The following is a 16,753-nucleotide window of genomic DNA, read 5'->3' on the forward strand; positions in this document are numbered from 1 at the left end:
GGACTATTCGAAAGTTAAATTGGAAACTCGTATGACAAATGATAGTTTGGATGGGGTATAAAAGCACCGGCAAACCACTGAGAGACAAAAAGTATTTGTTTGCATTAGTTTGGAAAGTGTTACAAATCCAAAAAAGTGTTACTTAATTTGAGTTTTGTTTCACGGCTTCTGCAGGAATATGAAGTTCTGTGTTATTGGATTTGTAATTTTCTTGAACCTTTCAACAAGTTTCGCTAAATTAGGTTGGTTTTAATATTTAGCTAATTTGCAGCAGAATAAAATGCAAAATCAATATAAATCAATAAATAAATGTAAGATTCAATTAGATTAGGGTAAGACACGAAAATAAATTGTAAAAACGATCTTTTCGAAATATTATGGAATGTAAAACTTGGTAATGTTCTGAGGGTACCAAACCCTGCCAAGAACCAGGGGTTGTTAATCGATAAAATTATCGGCGATAATATTATCGTCTGACGATAACGATAATGTTATCTTCGGGACGATAATCGTTATCTTTGCCTTTTCAATTTATGAGAGTTTCTTTGAAAATAATAAAATTTTCTCAAAAGCCGTATTCTTTCGAAAATACTCAAATTTAAAATATTTGCATTATGGGTATCAAACGAATTGAAATTTCGTGTGCTTTTTCAGTTTATTAGAGTTTTTTCAAACTGAAACTTCACAAATTACCGTATTTTTTTTTAAATACTCAAATTTTTAAAATATGCAAACGAAGCGAAATTTTGCATGCTTCATATCATTTAAAATTTTGCGTCGTTTGATACCCATAAACAAGTTTCCCTGCACCGTGCGGTACACGCGGTTCACTTGTACCTCGGTTTTGCTTTGCGCCTGCTTTTTTCGGTTTACACCCGTACCCGACTCACACGACCAGCGCACCACTCTCGGCTCGCCGCGTCGGTTTTGTGTCTGGCACTCACCCATGGCATGAACCTAGTTTATGAGCCAAGGTGCTTCACTCGGTACGAGCCGAGGTACGTGTCGTGGTACGCGCTGGCGGTACAAACCGGGTTCAATACCACGGCGCGTACCACGGCACGCTGGGTTCATGTCATGGGTGAGTACCAGACACAAAACCGATGGGGCGAGCCGAGAGTGCCGTGGTGCGCTGGTACGATGTACCAAGATACCAACACACATATGGGTTCAGGCTCGTACCGAAGCTAGAAAACCAAACCCGCGGTGTGCGTTGGCACTGGCGCATGGGAAGCTTGCCCATAAGGCATATTTAAAAAATTGAGTATTTTCGAAAAAATAAGGTACTTTGTGAAAATTTTAGTATTTTACAAAAAAATGCTTGAAAAACCATACAAAATTTTGCTTCGTTTGGTACACATATTGCATACTTAGAAAATTTGAGTATTTTCAAAAAAAAAAACAGTAATTTGTGAAAATTTTAGTTTAAAAAAAAACTTTAGTAAATTGAAAAAGCAAACAAATTCGTTTGATACCCATGTTTTGAAAATTTGAGTATTTTCGAAAAAAAATAGTAATTTGTGAAAATATTAGTATTTTCAAAAACAACTCTAATAAAGTGAAAAAGCATGCAAAATTTCGTTTCGTTTGATACCCATATTGCAAATCATGAACATTTGTGAACTTTCGAAAAAATACGGTATTTTGTGAACAATTTTGAGTACATATTTTACTTTGAAATTAAAAATCGATTTTAGAAAGATTTTAAAAATTAGTTATCAGAGTTTTTGTTTAAGCATAAATTGTTAGTTTATTAAATAACACATTTAAAAAAACTTAGCTGTGTTCCAGGCTCGTTTTGTTCGATTTTCACATACTACATACACACAATATATGCATCCGTATTGCAATTTGTAAAAATAGAACTTTTTTAAAAATATAGTATTAGGTGGAAATTTTTTTATTCGACGCAAACATCACTCCAATGTAGTAAAAATTTACTTTTAACAATGCTCACTTATTCTTTAAAAAACGTGTTTTTTTATTTTTGTCTATTTGTACTTCAAATTTTATGAAATTATTTTAAAGTGTCTATCGTTGATTTTGAGCAAAGATAAATTTCAAAATATAGTATTTGATTTTGATTACGTTAAAAATAGACAAATATTGAAAGAGTAAAACTCCATATAATAGTGGAAACCCCTTTGGCTAATTCTTTGCCAATGCTCACACGAAGTTGAAAAAAGTTGCTATGACCCTTCCTACCTAAAGACATAGCACCAAGTAATTTTGGTATTTAACAGATAACAAATTTCGATATCCCGTGACGGTGGGACGACTTCTTCCTTTTTTCGAAAAAATAAACTATTCTCAAAAAATGTCACTCAAATGGTGATTGGTTGAATAATTGGTGTTCAAAGGGGTTTTTATGTAAATTTAGATGCTTTTAACATTTGATTGCGTACTCAATATTAAAAAAATAAATAAAAAATACAGTAAAATAAAGCTTTCAATGCTCATCAATCAACTGTCAAAAATAGTGGTGCTTTTCGTTCCAAGGGAAATTCAACGTATTTTTCAAATGTTCGAATCTTAAATTTAGGATAAAGTTATCATAATACCGAAAAGGCTCAAATAAATCTATGAAATCAAGCTTATTTTTCAAAATGTCATATCAGCAAAGGAAACATATGGCACATAGGAACCTTTTGAAAAAAGTACTGTATAAATAAGAAATAATAATATTTTTCACAATCACATGAATTTCCAGCCCCAGTCCTGCGGGCATGTCCGACAAGCGATCCCCAGTATGAAAAATGCGTTCGAGGGGTCATCGAAAGCATTCGCCCGAACATTATTTCGGGTAATTTTGGTGAAGGTCATCCGAAGGCACCCCCGCTGGAACCGTTTTCGATACCGAAACTAAACATCGACCACGGGGCCAGTTTCCGGGTTAAGCTGACCAACTCCGTGATCCGAGGATTGGGCGGTTTTGTGCTGGGCCGTGTCAGGTGAGGCGGTTTTGGGTGTGTGTGGGGAATTAATTTGATTGATTTCGGGGTTCCTTTCAGATTCAGCACAGAAGATAGGGTGATCAACATAACCTTGAAAGAACCAACTATTTCCCTAAAGGGACAGTACGATCTGAACATGAAAGTTGCCATCATGGATGTCTATGGAAAAGGCGATCTTGCAGTCAATTTGAGTATGGTATTATTATTTTTTAGGTTGTAGCAACAACAAAAATCAACCCAATGTTTCAGATAACACGAACGTAAACCTCCAGCTCACTTACGACATTGGAAAGGATCAAACCGTTCAGGTGCGGGCAATCGTGGTTAAGTTGCGATTTGACAAGGTTCGTGTCCAGCTGAAGAACCTCTTCGACGGTGATAAGGCATTGGGAAAGATGGCTAACGATGTAGTCAACAAGAACCCGGCCATGCTGCTCGATGAGGTGGGTCCAGAGCTTGAGGTGTTTTTGGGAAAGCTTTTTACCGATATTGCTAACACCGTGATTGGAGGAGCAACTGAGCAGGAGTTGTTGCCGCCTTAAAATTGAGTCCTTGCAGTACCACGTGGACACTTTTATTTTTCGAGAGCAAAATTAGGTTAAAATTTGAAGATTTGGAATTAAGAACTAAAGGTCGGATACAGATAATAAATCTAATAAAAAAATAGTTGCCTCTCAATACTATAAAAAAGATTTCACTTATTCTGTTCCCGCCCCTTCCTTTTTTTTACCAGATTCAAATGTGATAGCAATCAACCCGCTTTGCACACAATGTGCAGTTCAAACGGTATCGTTTACCTGCTCATTAGGGTGCCCAGAATATGGGATTTTTTCTCAAAACCTCGCTCCACAAGCTGAATATTGTTCCTTGAGCTATTTCAGGACTCTGGACCAAATATGAGCATAATCGGTCAACATTTACCCATTGATACTCGAAGGTGAAGTTTGTATGGGAAAAATCGAAAAAATGTATGGAAAACACAATTTTCTTACGGTTTGGTTTGCACGGTACGCTAATTCCTCAAAATATTGAAAATTTTATGCTCTACAACTTTTTAGAACATACCAAAGCTGTAAAACTCGATCCTGAAAAGTTATTAGCGATTTAAAAAAGTCTTTTTTGTATGAAAATCATTTTTTTCGCCAACTTTAGGCTCGGGTATCAATGGGTCAATCTAAAACAAATTTTGCACAATAAACCGTTTTCCGCTTGTGGAGCAGGCGGTCATTTTTTTCTGGGCACCCTACTGTTCATGCATAATTCACAAAGCTTGCTAATTGAGTTTCGCACCCGTGTCACAGATTCCACTTCACCGTGAACAATAAGTTAGTAAAAAGTAATATTTTTTTAAGTGTTGCTATGATTTTTAACTGTGTAAAGTTTCACAGTCAACTATGAATATGATGAAGTGGCAATCATCTACTAAAATGGGCCGATTCCTCGAGGTGTTCCTGAAGGAACGTTCGTAGGACCTTTCATGGCCTACTGGCATCTCGGTCAGGATTTATAGGACTGCTCGATCGACGCATTGATCGAGAGCCCATTCATCAGAACTCACCCTTGATAGTGTACATTCCAAGTTTAGCTTAATAGAAAAATCAATGATTAGAATGCATCGAGGGAATAGTACCCGCGGGAACCTCATCACAAATTTTATTAAAGGGGGAAGGTGCATTCAATTGATGACAGTCCCATTAAAAATACACATGCAATTTGCAATTTCTCAGTGGAAGTAGTATACCCGGGAGAGTTTAAATTTGCCAAGATGCTGCTGCTACATCAGCTGCTACTACTGCCGTGCTGATCGATGAGGTTAAGGCCAAGTATAAAACTGTTACGCCGGACTGATCAAGCTTTCATTAATTGACTGGAACGTGCCCGGGAACGATCAGCTCAGTCCGCTTGCGGAAGTGCCCTCTCCACCCCCGAAAGGTCGAGTCAACGTCGAGATGAAGCTGCTGCTGGCGGTCAGTTTCCTGGTCATTCTGGGCTTCCCCTACGGCCGATCGTTTGTGGCCCCGGTGTTAAGTGTTTGCTCTCGGAATGACCCCAATCTGGAGCAGTGCATCATCAACGTGGTCGAGCGGATCAAGCCCAATGTGGCCGCGGGGGACTACGGCGATGGCCGAGCTGCTCCCAAGATGGATCCGGTGTTTTTCAAGCGGCTGGACATCACCAATGGCCCTGGACTGCAGCTGAATCTGACCGACGTGACCATCACCGGAAACAGCAAGTTTGAGGTGAAGCGAATCCGGTACAACCTGGACCAGCGGCAGTTCAACATTACGGCGGTCATTCCGACGCTGACGATCGACGGGCAGTACGACCTCAGCATGAACATTCTGCTGATGCGGGCCGTCGGAAAGGGCGACTTTCATCTAACGTTGAGTGAGTAGAAAATTGAATTAGAAGAGGATGCATTGTAATTTGTGTGAGAAATGTGCGCCGAAGGCAGGCAATTAGGGTGATTAGCGAAGCGTTGCGTTTGAGACGGCGAAATGTCAGAAATTTAAATTGCATTGTTGGGTGCGGCTGGAATGCACTTCTAAACTCGAAGCGGCTTTTAAGTATCATGCGTCTCCATGAGACTTTCCCATGGGGACGAGTGGTGGTTAGGGTGACTATAAAAATACAGTGAAACCTCTTTTTACGCGGTGCGTTACGTTTTTCTAATTTGTCGATTTCTCTTGAACGACGCAACATTTTTGCAATGTTTTTAAAGCAATTTGTAGGTTTTGTTCAGATCTACGAAACGATTTTTAAAGCTTGAAAAAATATTGTATGGTTTAAGAGAAATCTACGAAACAAAAAGCGTAACGCCACCGCGTAAAAAGAGGTTTCTTTGTAATCAACATTAGGGATAACCCTTGACTCGATTCCTTAGGAAAAAATAAGTAACTGTGCTAATTTTGAGCCAAATCGGATTAGGTTTGGGAGTTGTTATTGATCGTTGAAGTTTGTATGGGAATATTCGCAAAAAAGTGTTGGGAAAAACATAGTTTCAGGATTTTGGCAGCAGGTGGCGCAGGTCTCGCCAAATATTCAAATATTCTGCAAACTCTTTTCAACACTCTGAGCGAGTCCACGAGCAAAGCATACTTTTCTCGCATCGACCACACCAATATGCCTGAAATTTTTAGAAATTATTTGTACATATAAAACTAACATCTGGCCAAAATTTGAGCACTCTAGGTCAACGGGAAATGGGGCAAATCTGGACACAAAGATTGAAGGTTCAAAAGCGTAAAAAATCTTGAAAAGGCTTAAGCAAAATTCAATTTGAAAATTCAAAGTGCATCTGAAAGAGCTTAACAAATTCTACAAAATGCGGGGTGAAGCATCCCAATTGGTTAAATCTAAAGTTTTTGGCAATTTAGTGAAAAATTAGCACAATTTTCAAACTCAAATAAAAATGTGTTCCATCCAGATATCAACTCGATTCGACCTGGAGCTTGTAGGGGACAACTCGGACTACCATCTGAGACTGATAACGCTTTGGGTAAGGCAGTTTAACACATAAAATAGACACTTTAACTTTTAGTGAATATTTTTTGGGTGTAAACTTTTGCTCCGAGGACCCCTTAGATCCCATTTCTGGTGATAATTTTATCATATTCGTATTTCTGAGACAATTTCACAACAGAAACATGCATTAAAATTAAAGTTAAAAAAATCTTTGATTCACATTTACTCTAAATCGAGTTCGTTTCCAAGGATACTAGATGTCACCACAAAAAAGCAGATTCTAATTTTTTTGCAATAGACCCTCAACGAAATATCTCGATTCAACTCCTAAAATGTCGGGAAATAGCCCCAATTTTATCTGACGTTTTTATTCTGAAGTTGTTGAAAAAGTGCACTGTGGGACATTTTTGACTAATTTGGAATTTATTTTTAAGCATTGAAATATTTCAAATTATATTTTTTTATACTCCTGTTAAGGGGTAACATACATGTAAATCGGCAAAAATGTCTAGGGTTGGTATTGGAACACACTCAATTTTTTTTAAGTTTGTTTTCAGGACATTTACATAAACATTTTTAACTATTACCAACATAAATTTGAAGACATTTGGTTCGTCATTCCCGAGGTATAGATATTTGAAGGTAGCAGTTTCTAAAAACGAGTGCCACGATATATTAACACTGCTTTGACCAAATCGAATGACGAAGGCTGATTTTCAAAAAGTTTATTTTAAAAAAAGATAAAAATATTTTTTTGTTTTTCATATAAAAAATCGTCAGTTTTTGATTTTTGTAATTTTTTAATAAACGGCTTCGTCAAGCACACGGGATATTTCTTGAAAGTCTTCCCCCAAAATTTCAGCCAACTTGGTCCAACCAATCTTGAGATATCGTGGCACCCGTAAATCAACTTTGTGTTCCGAGAAAAACGCTTACAAAGTTTGACAGTTCGCTTTGCGCATGGCAAAACTTTTAAATTAAATCGTCTTCTATTCACCTATCATGAATCATGAAATATCTTCATGAAACTTTGAGGAGTGACTGGAAATCATCTTTTTAAAGGATTTAAGAAATATTTGGAAATATGAAATATTGAGATTTTCTACATGTATGTAACCCCTTAACAAATTTTATACTAAAATTGGTTGAAAATTCAATAAATTATAATTGGAAACAGAGAAAGACTATAAGTTTCTAAATCAATCCATCTTGGAACAATTCTTTCAGAAGACCGGAGTTTCAAAAAGAATCGCGGCTCTTTTTTGTGAACTATGGTTCGTTAGCTTTTTTTTAGTGAACCGGCTCTTTGAGCAGCTTGATTATTTTTTTTGCAATCAAATAAAACCTTTTAAATATTTTAACAAATTATGAATTTTGGGACCACAGATCGGTAAAGATGTAAAAGTTTAGGGAATTTTGTTTTTCATAAATTTATTGATGTTTTGCTGATGTATACACGATTTCGTATACTTTTTGTATCGAAACATCGGAAATAAAGCTCAAAATCAGAAATTTAGCTTTTTTTTAATTTTAATTAGTTTCTTTTTGTAAAAAAGTGTTTTTTTAAAGTGAAAAATAAGTGTTTTTTTTATTTCTAGTATTTATTAAATTAAATGTCTCTTTGATACGAAGTTTCCAAATCATTGTCATTCAAGGCTTCAAATTATTGATGAAACACGTATTTTTTTGAATATTAAATAAAAAAGATCAAGCAAAACACTGTAATAGGACCGAAGCCGAAGTGTAAACAAAGAGTCTATCCTGCTCACGTCAGTTGATGTTTACATTTGGAACGAGCAGGACAGACTCTTTGTTAACACTTCGTCTTCGGCCCTATTACAATGTTTTGCTAGAGATATCGAGAAATAGACCTTGAATTCTAGATCCACGACCAATATAGCTTCTTAGGACAAAGTTTTATGCAAATCTAAGAGGGCTCGGGACAACTGCTGTTTGAGCTGGTGGAGATTTTTCAGACAAATATTGTGGTTTGTTTACGATGCACGATAAATTGTTCAATTATTGATGTTATTTTAAAAGTCCTGGTGAATTTTCTACATTGTTTTTGAACCTCAAGCTTCCACATGACTTGTCTCAAAGAGCAAACTTCGTAATACCTAATCGTGACTATTTAGGTGGGTCTGGTAATGAACATATATTTCTAGAATAGTTAATAGTATTAAATGTATCAAATTATTGTTTCTTTTCGTCGTGTTTTTGCTATATTGTCACTTGCCTAAATAATATTGTTTAGACGTGCGTCAAGATATCAAAAATGTTACATTTAGTCACATGAATTTAAATACCACAATTTTTTGCAAAATTTTATACAGCCGTTAAATAAACACTCGCTACATTTTATCGAGAGATTCTTTCACTACTAATTTCTTTATAAATAGTCTTACAATGTACGTCACAAGCACTAACTCTCCTTGAAAACAAACAAAACTATCAATCTTCAATCGCGATAGGCGAGGATGCATGAAACGTGTGTGAGGGAGAAATTCAGATATTAAATCGGATCATGGGAATTCTACTCGATCTAGGTTTGTTCGTTCATTGTTTCAGCCTTGATACAATTCAATACAATATAAAATTGGTATTACATAACACGTGGAGGAGGTTTGATTTAAAAGTGCGTAAGAGTGTGTGAAACTTATATCTGAAACGTGAATACCTCTAGATGAAATGTTATCAAGTTGATGAATCTCAGTGAACATCTCTACTGTGAAAACAATTATGAATGAATAATGTGATTGAGACACGCTACTTCATGAGAAACTTGCTAGTTAGTTGCTGCCTACCTGTAGGCGCATTCCATACCGACTTAATAACTATTCTTCACATTTTTTTTTTCGTCTCAGCCGACACGGTGGCCAACCTCAAGATGGAATACCAGGTGGTCCCATCCGGGGGCAAGAACTACATCCGGTTCAACCCAATCGAGATGAAATTGCGCTTCCCGAAGGCGCGGTTCGATCTGACCGGGCTGTTCAACGGTGACAAGGAGCTGGAGGCGTTCGGAAATCGAGCGATCAACGAGAACCCAAACCTGCTGCTGGACGAGGTGAAGCCGGTCTTTGAGAAGCAGCTGGCGCGGATCTTTACGGATATTTCCAACAGTGTTGTCGAGGGTGCTGAGGAGTCGGAGCTGCTGCCACCGTGAGAGAATTGACTTAGTATCGAATAGATTAAAATGTTTAGAATTGGTTGGGCGCCTTTTATTTCTGTATCTAGCTTAATATCCCGGAAATAGTTCGTCAGCAGAGGCTCCCTTCGTGATCGTAGAAGCAATCTGGTAGAAAGACTCTTCAAAGTGTCGTTCCAGCTCGGGCTTAAGTTCGTTCAGTAGAATGTTTGGATTGTCATTGATGGCTTGGTTATCGATGGCCTCCAGTTTGGGATCCCCGTTGAACAGATTGCCCAGATAGAGCTGCGGATGGACGAACTCCAAGTCAACATGGACAGGTCTCGTAAAGACCACATTCTTCTTGTCGGTGTAGAATTCCAAGTTCACTTTGAGCAGTGGATCATCTGTGAGCAGAAATGGGTCAGTTGGGATGAGATATTTTTTTACGATTTTGACATACCAGTCAGATTGAACGGCCCATTTCCGGTGAGTTTCAGTAGAACTATGTTCATTTCGAGTTTGTATTGTCCTCGAACGACCAGATCCGGAAAGGTGACTGCAACCAAGAACTTCTTCTTTCTCAAATCAGTTCTGTCAAGCATGTTAACATTTAGTTCATTGTGACCAACCCATAAATCAAAAGCTTACCGTAATTTTTCAATTTGGAAGTTTCTCACACCCGTAATGAGTACATTCTTCAACGATGCCTTGAAGCTTGGACCGCGATTAACTTCCAGTTTGTTGATCACGTAAGGATCCAGCACGATCCCCTTGACTCCATCGCCGTAATCACCGGTAATGAGTGGTTCCTTGATAGTTTGTACCGCTTCGATGATGCAAGCCGTTACATTAGCAGAATCGGCAGGACAAACCACGTTTTCAATCAGAGGCACTTTTTTCAGAAGAAATTCTCATCAGAAAACAAATCAAACAGATAAGTAACACACTACTTACACAATTCTCCCAAACCAACGCCAACGTTTAGCATCACAATCAAACTAATTACCGCAAGCATCGTCACTTTTACTAACAACTCAACCAGCCAATTATAAAATCATTAACAACTAATTTAGCGCCAACTGGTGTGCGCCCAGCAGTGAGCTTGCTGGTAACGGTTGGAGATTTATTTATACATGAACAAGCTATTGTTTGGAAACGTGCCATCACGACGAGATTGGAAGCTAGGATAGTTTGAGAAGACGTTGGATGCTTCCTGGCAGAATGGCACGCACTTTTTGTTGCTGCTGTTGTTCTAAGTCTGCTGTTTAGTCTAGCGCAGTGTTTCTCAACCGGTGAGGAATTTCCACCTTCGTAGTGATTGCAATGGATGGAATGGACTTTTTTTCTTCTTTTGAATGTTATTTTTTGTAGCTGCGTCATTCTCTGCCAACTCACATTAAATTGGAAAATGTTGCCCGACCCCTCTTCAATTTGCTTGAAATTTGGTCCTGGGTAATTCTGGTCCCTGATCACCAGTGGCTGTGCCGATCATAGCCGTTCAAGGTCACCCGCGACAGACACGAACGACGAAACAAAGAGAAACAAAAAAAGGTAAACTTTCAAAATATGTATTCGTGCAATCGCGATTACTCGTTTAGTTTCGAGCAAAAGTCTTAAGTTTATATTTTTTTTGTATCGTCATCTGGGGCTTATCGGGACACTAAAGCGAATTGGGACAGCAGTTTTAGTAATGGTGCAGAAACGTAATCATCCTAATATTTTGATATTTTTGAGTGGTTTCAGTTAGACCAGATTCAGAGCAACAAAATGTGTTTATTCATTTTCAAATTTGAAGCTTTTAAGTGCCCTTAAGGTCGTAGATGGTGTCTTTCACTTTTGGAGCGATGACTGTCAATGACGGTTCTGAGTTCAGGGTCCAGAAATAATAAATTGAAATGAAAAAATAATCACTGTATGTAAAATGCTTCTACAAACAACACAAAGAAAATCATTTTTCGATTGAAACATTCTGAATCAAGATTTGAATGTTTTTCTAAAAGAAACATGGCCGCCAAATGGTCGATCGAGAATGATGCCTTTCAGCGCCTTAAACGTGCTGACCCTATTCAGACTGTAGTACCGATTCGCCCCAGTTGACGGTAATTGTCTGCTCTACAACTTTGTACAACAATATTACATTCGAAAAAATTACCCTGCACAGTTACAGAAATTACGAAATTTTTAAATGAAATCGCAATGTCCCAAATGAAAAGTGACCCTTCTGGGTTGTTGCAGATTCGAAAAGTACATTTAATTTCCCAAAAATGACATGTTCTAAAACAAATCACAGTTGAGTAACGAAAAATAACGGATGTTTAAGTTCTTTTGCAATTTTTAAGATGAAAAAAATAAAATGTTTGTATAAAAATATGAGTTTTATAGAAAAAATCTGATTTTTATATTCGCTTCATATTTATACAATTTGGAAAAAATAAAAAAATTAAATAAAAATACAATTATTATAAAAATATGATTTTTATATTCGTTTCATATTTTTTTTTCCTTTCTTTTAAAACCTTTTCTTCATGATCTTTGAAAAGCATCGGATTTATAAGAAGCCTTGGAATGAAAAACTGGAATGATTATTTCTACAATGTTTTTTTTTCAAACATTGCATGGCCTTATGTTTATTTCTGCCCAAGTAACCATCCAGCACTTAAAAAAGTCATAAAATAGCAATAAATCGGCATTCTATTGCTGATTAGTCTTCCAACAGCATTTGTTAATGCAAACCAGCACTAAATCATTGGCATTGTCAAAAGCTAAGATAATGCTGATTAAGTGCCGCTACTAGCAACACTTCTAAAAATTTCCATCAAACTAGCAACACGATTCTGACTTTGAGTGAAGTGTGAAAGAGAGAGTACCAGAGTAAACAAACTTCTTGCTCACTCTTGCAGTCACACAGTCAGGATTTTTTTTTGTACATTTTACGAGCGCGCCAGGTGGCCGCAATTAAGGTGGCAATAATACAACGCGCAACGTAAATTACTACACATTAAAATAAACTTTATTTAGACGGATTAAAACAGTCCGCGTTCCACGCGGTAAGACAATCCACCAGATAATGACGCCACTAAGAGTTGAGCTGTTTCCTGCATCGACCGGTGACAGCTGAACTGCCACGAGTGAGCCCAGCGGTGTTGCTACGATGCCGTTGGTGAACAGGGTGATCCATTCGTTCCCAACATCTCCCTCCTTAAAACAGCTGGTATGGGTCAAACCTTATCGGAACTCTCCGATGCCTGGAAGAGCGCCGCGGTTTGAACGGAACAGCTGGTTCGTTCTCGCTTGCTGACAGGAACTCTGGCGAAGAGACTGGTTTGGAGGTAGATGGCACCGCTGCCGGGGATGCAGTCGCTGAACGAAAGGATGGTGACCGTGGTGACTCCCAGTTCGTCGGTTCAGCCGTGGCTTGCGGTGACTGGATCGGTGTTGATTGCTCAGAGGGAACTCCGAGCGATGATGTGTTGGGTGCCGACTGCGGGGAAGAAGCTGGCGAGGCGGTGTTCTTTGATGCTGTACTTGGCCGCTGCAAGATGCACTCCTTCAGCAGAATATCCAGAGGCAGTTTTGTACTTGGCTTGGCACCCTGAACTCCCAACCCACGTTGACCATCTGTTGTCCGGAATCGCAGCTGATTGAGATGTGACCGGATCATTCGCTTATCCTCAGCCCAGATGTTGAACATCACCCGTCCGAGGCGCTCGAGGACTACTCCAGGCGCCCACCTCCAGGCGTTCGCCGAGTAGATTTTCACGTACACACAATCACCTTTCTGGATCGATCGTTTGGCGTTCTGCTCCTCGTTGGCCTTTACCACAGGGACAGCAGGCGGTCGAAGCAAATCCAGGCTCGTCCGGATCTTGCGACCGAACATGGCTTCAGAAGGCGATTTACCGTCAGGTGCTGACGGGTTTGGCGTTGATCTGTACGTCAACAAGAAGGTGTCCAGTGCTTCGTTGATCGTTCCTCTCCCCTCTCTGATTTTCTTCACTGCTCTTTTAAAGGTGTCGACAAACCGCTCCGCCTGGCCATTCGACTGCGGGTGGAACGGGGCAGTCGTCATGTGGTTGATTCCGTTCTCCAAGCAGAACTGTCCAAACTCGGCACTAGTGAACTGGGTGCCGTTATCACTGACCAGAGTTTCTGGCATACCAAGGCGAGCGAACAGACTTCTGACAATGGCGATAGTCGCAGAAGCTGTGATAGATTTGGTTTTGGTGATTTCGACCCATTTGGAATACGAGTCGACACAGAGCAGGAAGTAGTCGCCTTCGATCGGACCTGCGTAGTCCACGTGCACCCGCTGCCACGGGAAGGTTGACTTTGGCCATGGTTGCGGTGGTGCTTTGGGCGGACTTTTGGCAACTGCAGCGCAGTGACGACACGTTCCAACGTGTCCGGCGATATCGGCGTCGATTGATGGCCAGTACACGTAACTACGAGCCAACGCCTTCATGCGCTCAATCCCGGGATGGCCGCGGTGCAGATGCTGGAGGCAGCGAGCCCGGAACGCCGATGGAATCGCGAGTCGTTCCGCGAAAGTGACGCACCCTTGGACTGTGCAGAGCGAGTCCCTTCGGTCGAAGAACACCTTAAGCTCCCGGTCAGCAATGGCCGTCTTTGACTTGGGCCAACCTTGCTGGATGTACTGGAGGACTTTCCGAAGTACCGGGTCAGACTTGGTGTGTTGTTGAACGACTCTGAAACTGAGAGGAAGTGCGTTTATTGATTCCTTGACAATCGACCTGACGTCTTCCTCCAAGGTGATGCTGGCTACAACGAAATCCTCGTCAGGTTTTGCGTGCTGGTCGATCAGGCGCGAAAGGACATCCGCATCTCCAAACTTCTCCGTGCTGACGTAGGCAATCTTGAAGTCGTACAGAAGGAGTTGTAACGCATAACGCTGCAAGCGGTTCGCCGTGTACACTGGTATTCCCTTCTTTGAACCAAAAATTCGGAGAAGAGGAGCGTGATCGGTTTGGAGAAGGAATCTGCGACCAAAAAGCATCTTGTGGAACTTGGTCACAGCGTAGATGATGGCAAGTCCTTCGCGATCTGGTTGGCTGTAGGCTTGCTCGGTCGAGGTCAACGCTCTTGAAGCATGCTGCACAACCTTGATCGATCCGTCCGGGAACCTGTGGCTGATCGTGGCCCCGATTCCGATCGACGACGCATCCGCCGACACAATGATTTCTTGAGCTGGATCGTAGTGCGTCAGCAACAGGTCGGACGATAGAATCGCCTTGAACCTCTCGAACGCTTCCTGGCACTTGGCGGTCCAGACGAACTTGTTGGTTGTCTTGAGTAGTTCGTCCAACGGGTAACGAAGCGTTCGCATGCTCGGAACAAACTTCCCGTAGTAGTTGATAGCCCCCAGAAACGATCTCACGCCGGAGACGTCCTTTGGAGCAGGAAGGTTCCGGATCACATCGAGCTTGGCTGGATCAGGGCGCAGACCGTGTTCGTCGATGAGATGACCCAGGTACTTGATCTGGCGCTGGGCAAATGAACATTTTTCCGCCTTGATGGTGAACCCGTAATCTTGGATGCGCTTGAGAACTGCTTGCAGGTTGCGCCAGTGGTCGGCTTCGTCGACGCCACCCACCAGGATGTCATCCAAGTAGGCCGCAGCTCCGGTGGTACCAGCCATCATGGTGTCTACTATCTGTTGAAAAGCTCCGGGTGCGGGTTTGACACCTGGCGAGAGCCGATTGTAGCGATAGAGACCTCGGTGCGTGTTGATCGTGAGCAGTTCCCGGCTGTCTTCGTCAACTTCAACCTGTAGGTACGCATCCGATAAATCGATCTGGCTGAACACCTTACAGTTCGCCAGTCCGGCGAAGATGTCCTGCGGTATCGGGAGCGGGTACTGATGCGGCTGCAGGGCGTCGTTGAGGCCCGTCGAGTAGTCGCCGCAGATTCGAACCGCTCCGCTTGCTTTCCGGACAACCACGATCGGAGCAGCCCACTCCGAGTATTCCACCGGTGAGATGATTCCGGCGTGTTCGAGGCGTTCCAGTTCGTCGCTTACTGTCTTGCACATGGCGTAGGCGACAGGTCGTTTCGGCCGAAACACAGGTGTTTGGCCGTCCTTGAGGCTGAATTTGACCTTCGCCTTCGTGCACAGTCCTGGGGCATCGTTGAAAACAGCTGAAAAAGCTGCTTTGACAGCGCCAAGTGTTGATGGGAAACTGCTGACTTGATTGCAGAACTGGTTGATTGGCACTGACCAGAAGTCGAACTCGTCGATGAGATCGAGCCCCAGTAAATTGAGTTGCTGCTTCACGACATAGAACCGTCCTTCACGCACGACACCGTTGATGTTGATTTCGGTGGCGCACTGGAACTCCAACTTGAGCGGCTTGCCGGATGCTGTTGCAGCTTGAACGGTCGCAGGTTTCGGTGCAGGTTTGCCGATTTCTCTCCACGTCTGCTCTGAGATGACACTGATGTCGGACGCCGTGTCCAACTGGAGAGCAACGCGTCGGCCGTTCACCTGCGCCTGCACGAACTTTCTTCTCTTCTTGACGTTCCGCACCACGACACTTTTCGTCTCTACGGGTCTCGACGGGCGTTGGCCGGGTTTCGATGACTTCCTCGCACTTGAACAGTACCCGTCCTTGTGACCAACTTGACCACAGTCTCTGCAGCGATGCTTCGCGAATGGGCAGTCCCAGGAGAAGTGCATAGAACCGCAGTTCCAGCATGGCGACCCAGGGGTTTTCCCGTTCGGCTTGGTTGAGCGCGCATGAACCGCTGCTGAAGACGATGACGACGCTGATTCTATCATCGCCGTGTCGTGTTTGATGTTCAGGATCCGCTGACACTCGTCGGAAATCTGCTCCAGGGTGACTTCCGCGTTCTCCTCGATCCTGCTGAGCAACCTTGTCCTGATCTCCGCATCCTTTTCCGCCTTCAGCCCACAAACAAACACGAGACACTTGAATTGGTGTTCCGAGAGCCGTCCAAGCTCGAAGTCCACACACAGTTTATTGACTCTGCATGCGTAGCTCTTGTAGTCCTCGGTTGCTTGTTTGGTGACTTGTAGACATCGATACCTCCGGCTGATCACCGACTCTGTGGTGCCGAAAAGGCTTTTGAGCTTGGCCACAGTGGTGTCGAAGTCGATCAGGTTGGGGCTTTGCGGAAGAATGTAGTTGCAGTACCTCTCGTACTCAGTTGGACCAACCTTCCGTAG

The 16,753-nt window shown here is 41.7% G+C and overlaps 4 protein-coding genes across 4 annotated transcripts; 2 read left to right on the plus strand and 2 right to left on the minus strand.

Annotated features, from left to right (window-relative positions):
- Positions 1 to 2,694: 2,694 nt before the first annotated feature.
- Positions 2,695 to 3,617, plus strand: LOC120413839 (protein takeout-like; the record flags this gene model as incomplete). Its single annotated transcript, XM_039574793.2, has 3 exons — positions 2,695 to 2,951; positions 3,012 to 3,145; positions 3,204 to 3,617. Coding segments are annotated over 3 exons (684 nt in total), but the record flags the coding sequence as incomplete, so codon positions are not given.
- A 1,018-nt stretch (positions 3,618 to 4,635) lies between these two features.
- On the plus strand, positions 4,636 to 9,630 carry LOC120413837 (uncharacterized). The gene is made up of 2 exons (XM_039574791.2): positions 4,636 to 5,342; positions 9,284 to 9,630. Exons 1-2 carry the CDS (start codon positions 4,904 to 4,906, stop codon positions 9,583 to 9,585), a joined length of 741 nt encoding a protein of 246 aa, XP_039430725.1. The 5' UTR covers positions 4,636 to 4,903; the 3' UTR covers positions 9,586 to 9,630.
- Positions 9,626 to 10,872, minus strand: LOC120413840 (uncharacterized). The gene is made up of 4 exons (XM_039574795.2): positions 10,504 to 10,872; positions 10,198 to 10,441; positions 10,010 to 10,140; positions 9,626 to 9,953 (listed from the first exon to the last, which is right to left on the minus strand). The coding sequence occupies exons 1-4, from the start codon at positions 10,562 to 10,564 to the stop codon at positions 9,658 to 9,660; spliced, it is 732 nt and encodes a 243-aa protein (XP_039430729.1). The 5' UTR covers positions 10,565 to 10,872; the 3' UTR covers positions 9,626 to 9,657.
- Positions 10,873 to 12,483: 1,611 nt separating this feature from the next.
- LOC120413834 (uncharacterized protein K02A2.6-like) lies at positions 12,484 to 16,296 on the minus strand. The gene has a single exon (XM_039574789.2). The coding sequence runs from the start codon at positions 16,241 to 16,243 to the stop codon at positions 12,749 to 12,751; it is 3,495 nt and encodes a 1,164-aa protein (XP_039430723.1). The 5' UTR covers positions 16,244 to 16,296; the 3' UTR covers positions 12,484 to 12,748.
- Positions 16,297 to 16,753: the final 457 nt, after the last annotated feature.

The sequence above is a fragment of the Culex pipiens genome, chromosome 2 (genome assembly GCF_016801865.2).
Source record: "Culex pipiens pallens isolate TS chromosome 2, TS_CPP_V2, whole genome shotgun sequence".
In the NCBI taxonomy this organism is placed as follows: Eukaryota; Metazoa; Arthropoda; class Insecta; order Diptera; family Culicidae; genus Culex; species Culex pipiens.

What these genes read in the sequence shown, in the direction of transcription:
- LOC120413837 (XM_039574791.2), top strand. Translation starts at nt 4,904, where the DNA reads ATGAAGCTGCTGCTGGCGGTCAGTTTCCTGGTCATTCTGGGCTTCCCC. An exon ending in CGACTTTCATCTAACGTTGA is followed by an intron (nt 5,343 to 9,283) that starts GTGAGTAGAAAA and finishes TTTTCGTCTCAG; the next exon opens with CCGACACGGTGGCCAACCTC.
- LOC120413840 (XM_039574795.2), bottom strand. Translation starts at nt 10,564, where the DNA reads ATGCTTGCGGTAATTAGTTTGATTGTGATGCTAAACGTTGGCGTTGGT. An exon ending in TTCCAAATTGAAAAATTACG is followed by an intron (nt 10,141 to 10,197) that starts GTAAGCTTTTGA and finishes CATGCTTGACAG; the next exon opens with AACTGATTTGAGAAAGAAGA. An exon ending in TGGGCCGTTCAATCTGACTG is followed by an intron (nt 9,954 to 10,009) that starts GTATGTCAAAAT and finishes TTCTGCTCACAG; the next exon opens with ATGATCCACTGCTCAAAGTG.
- LOC120413834 (XM_039574789.2), bottom strand. Translation starts at nt 16,243, where the DNA reads ATGCACTTCTCCTGGGACTGCCCATTCGCGAAGCATCGCTGCAGAGAC.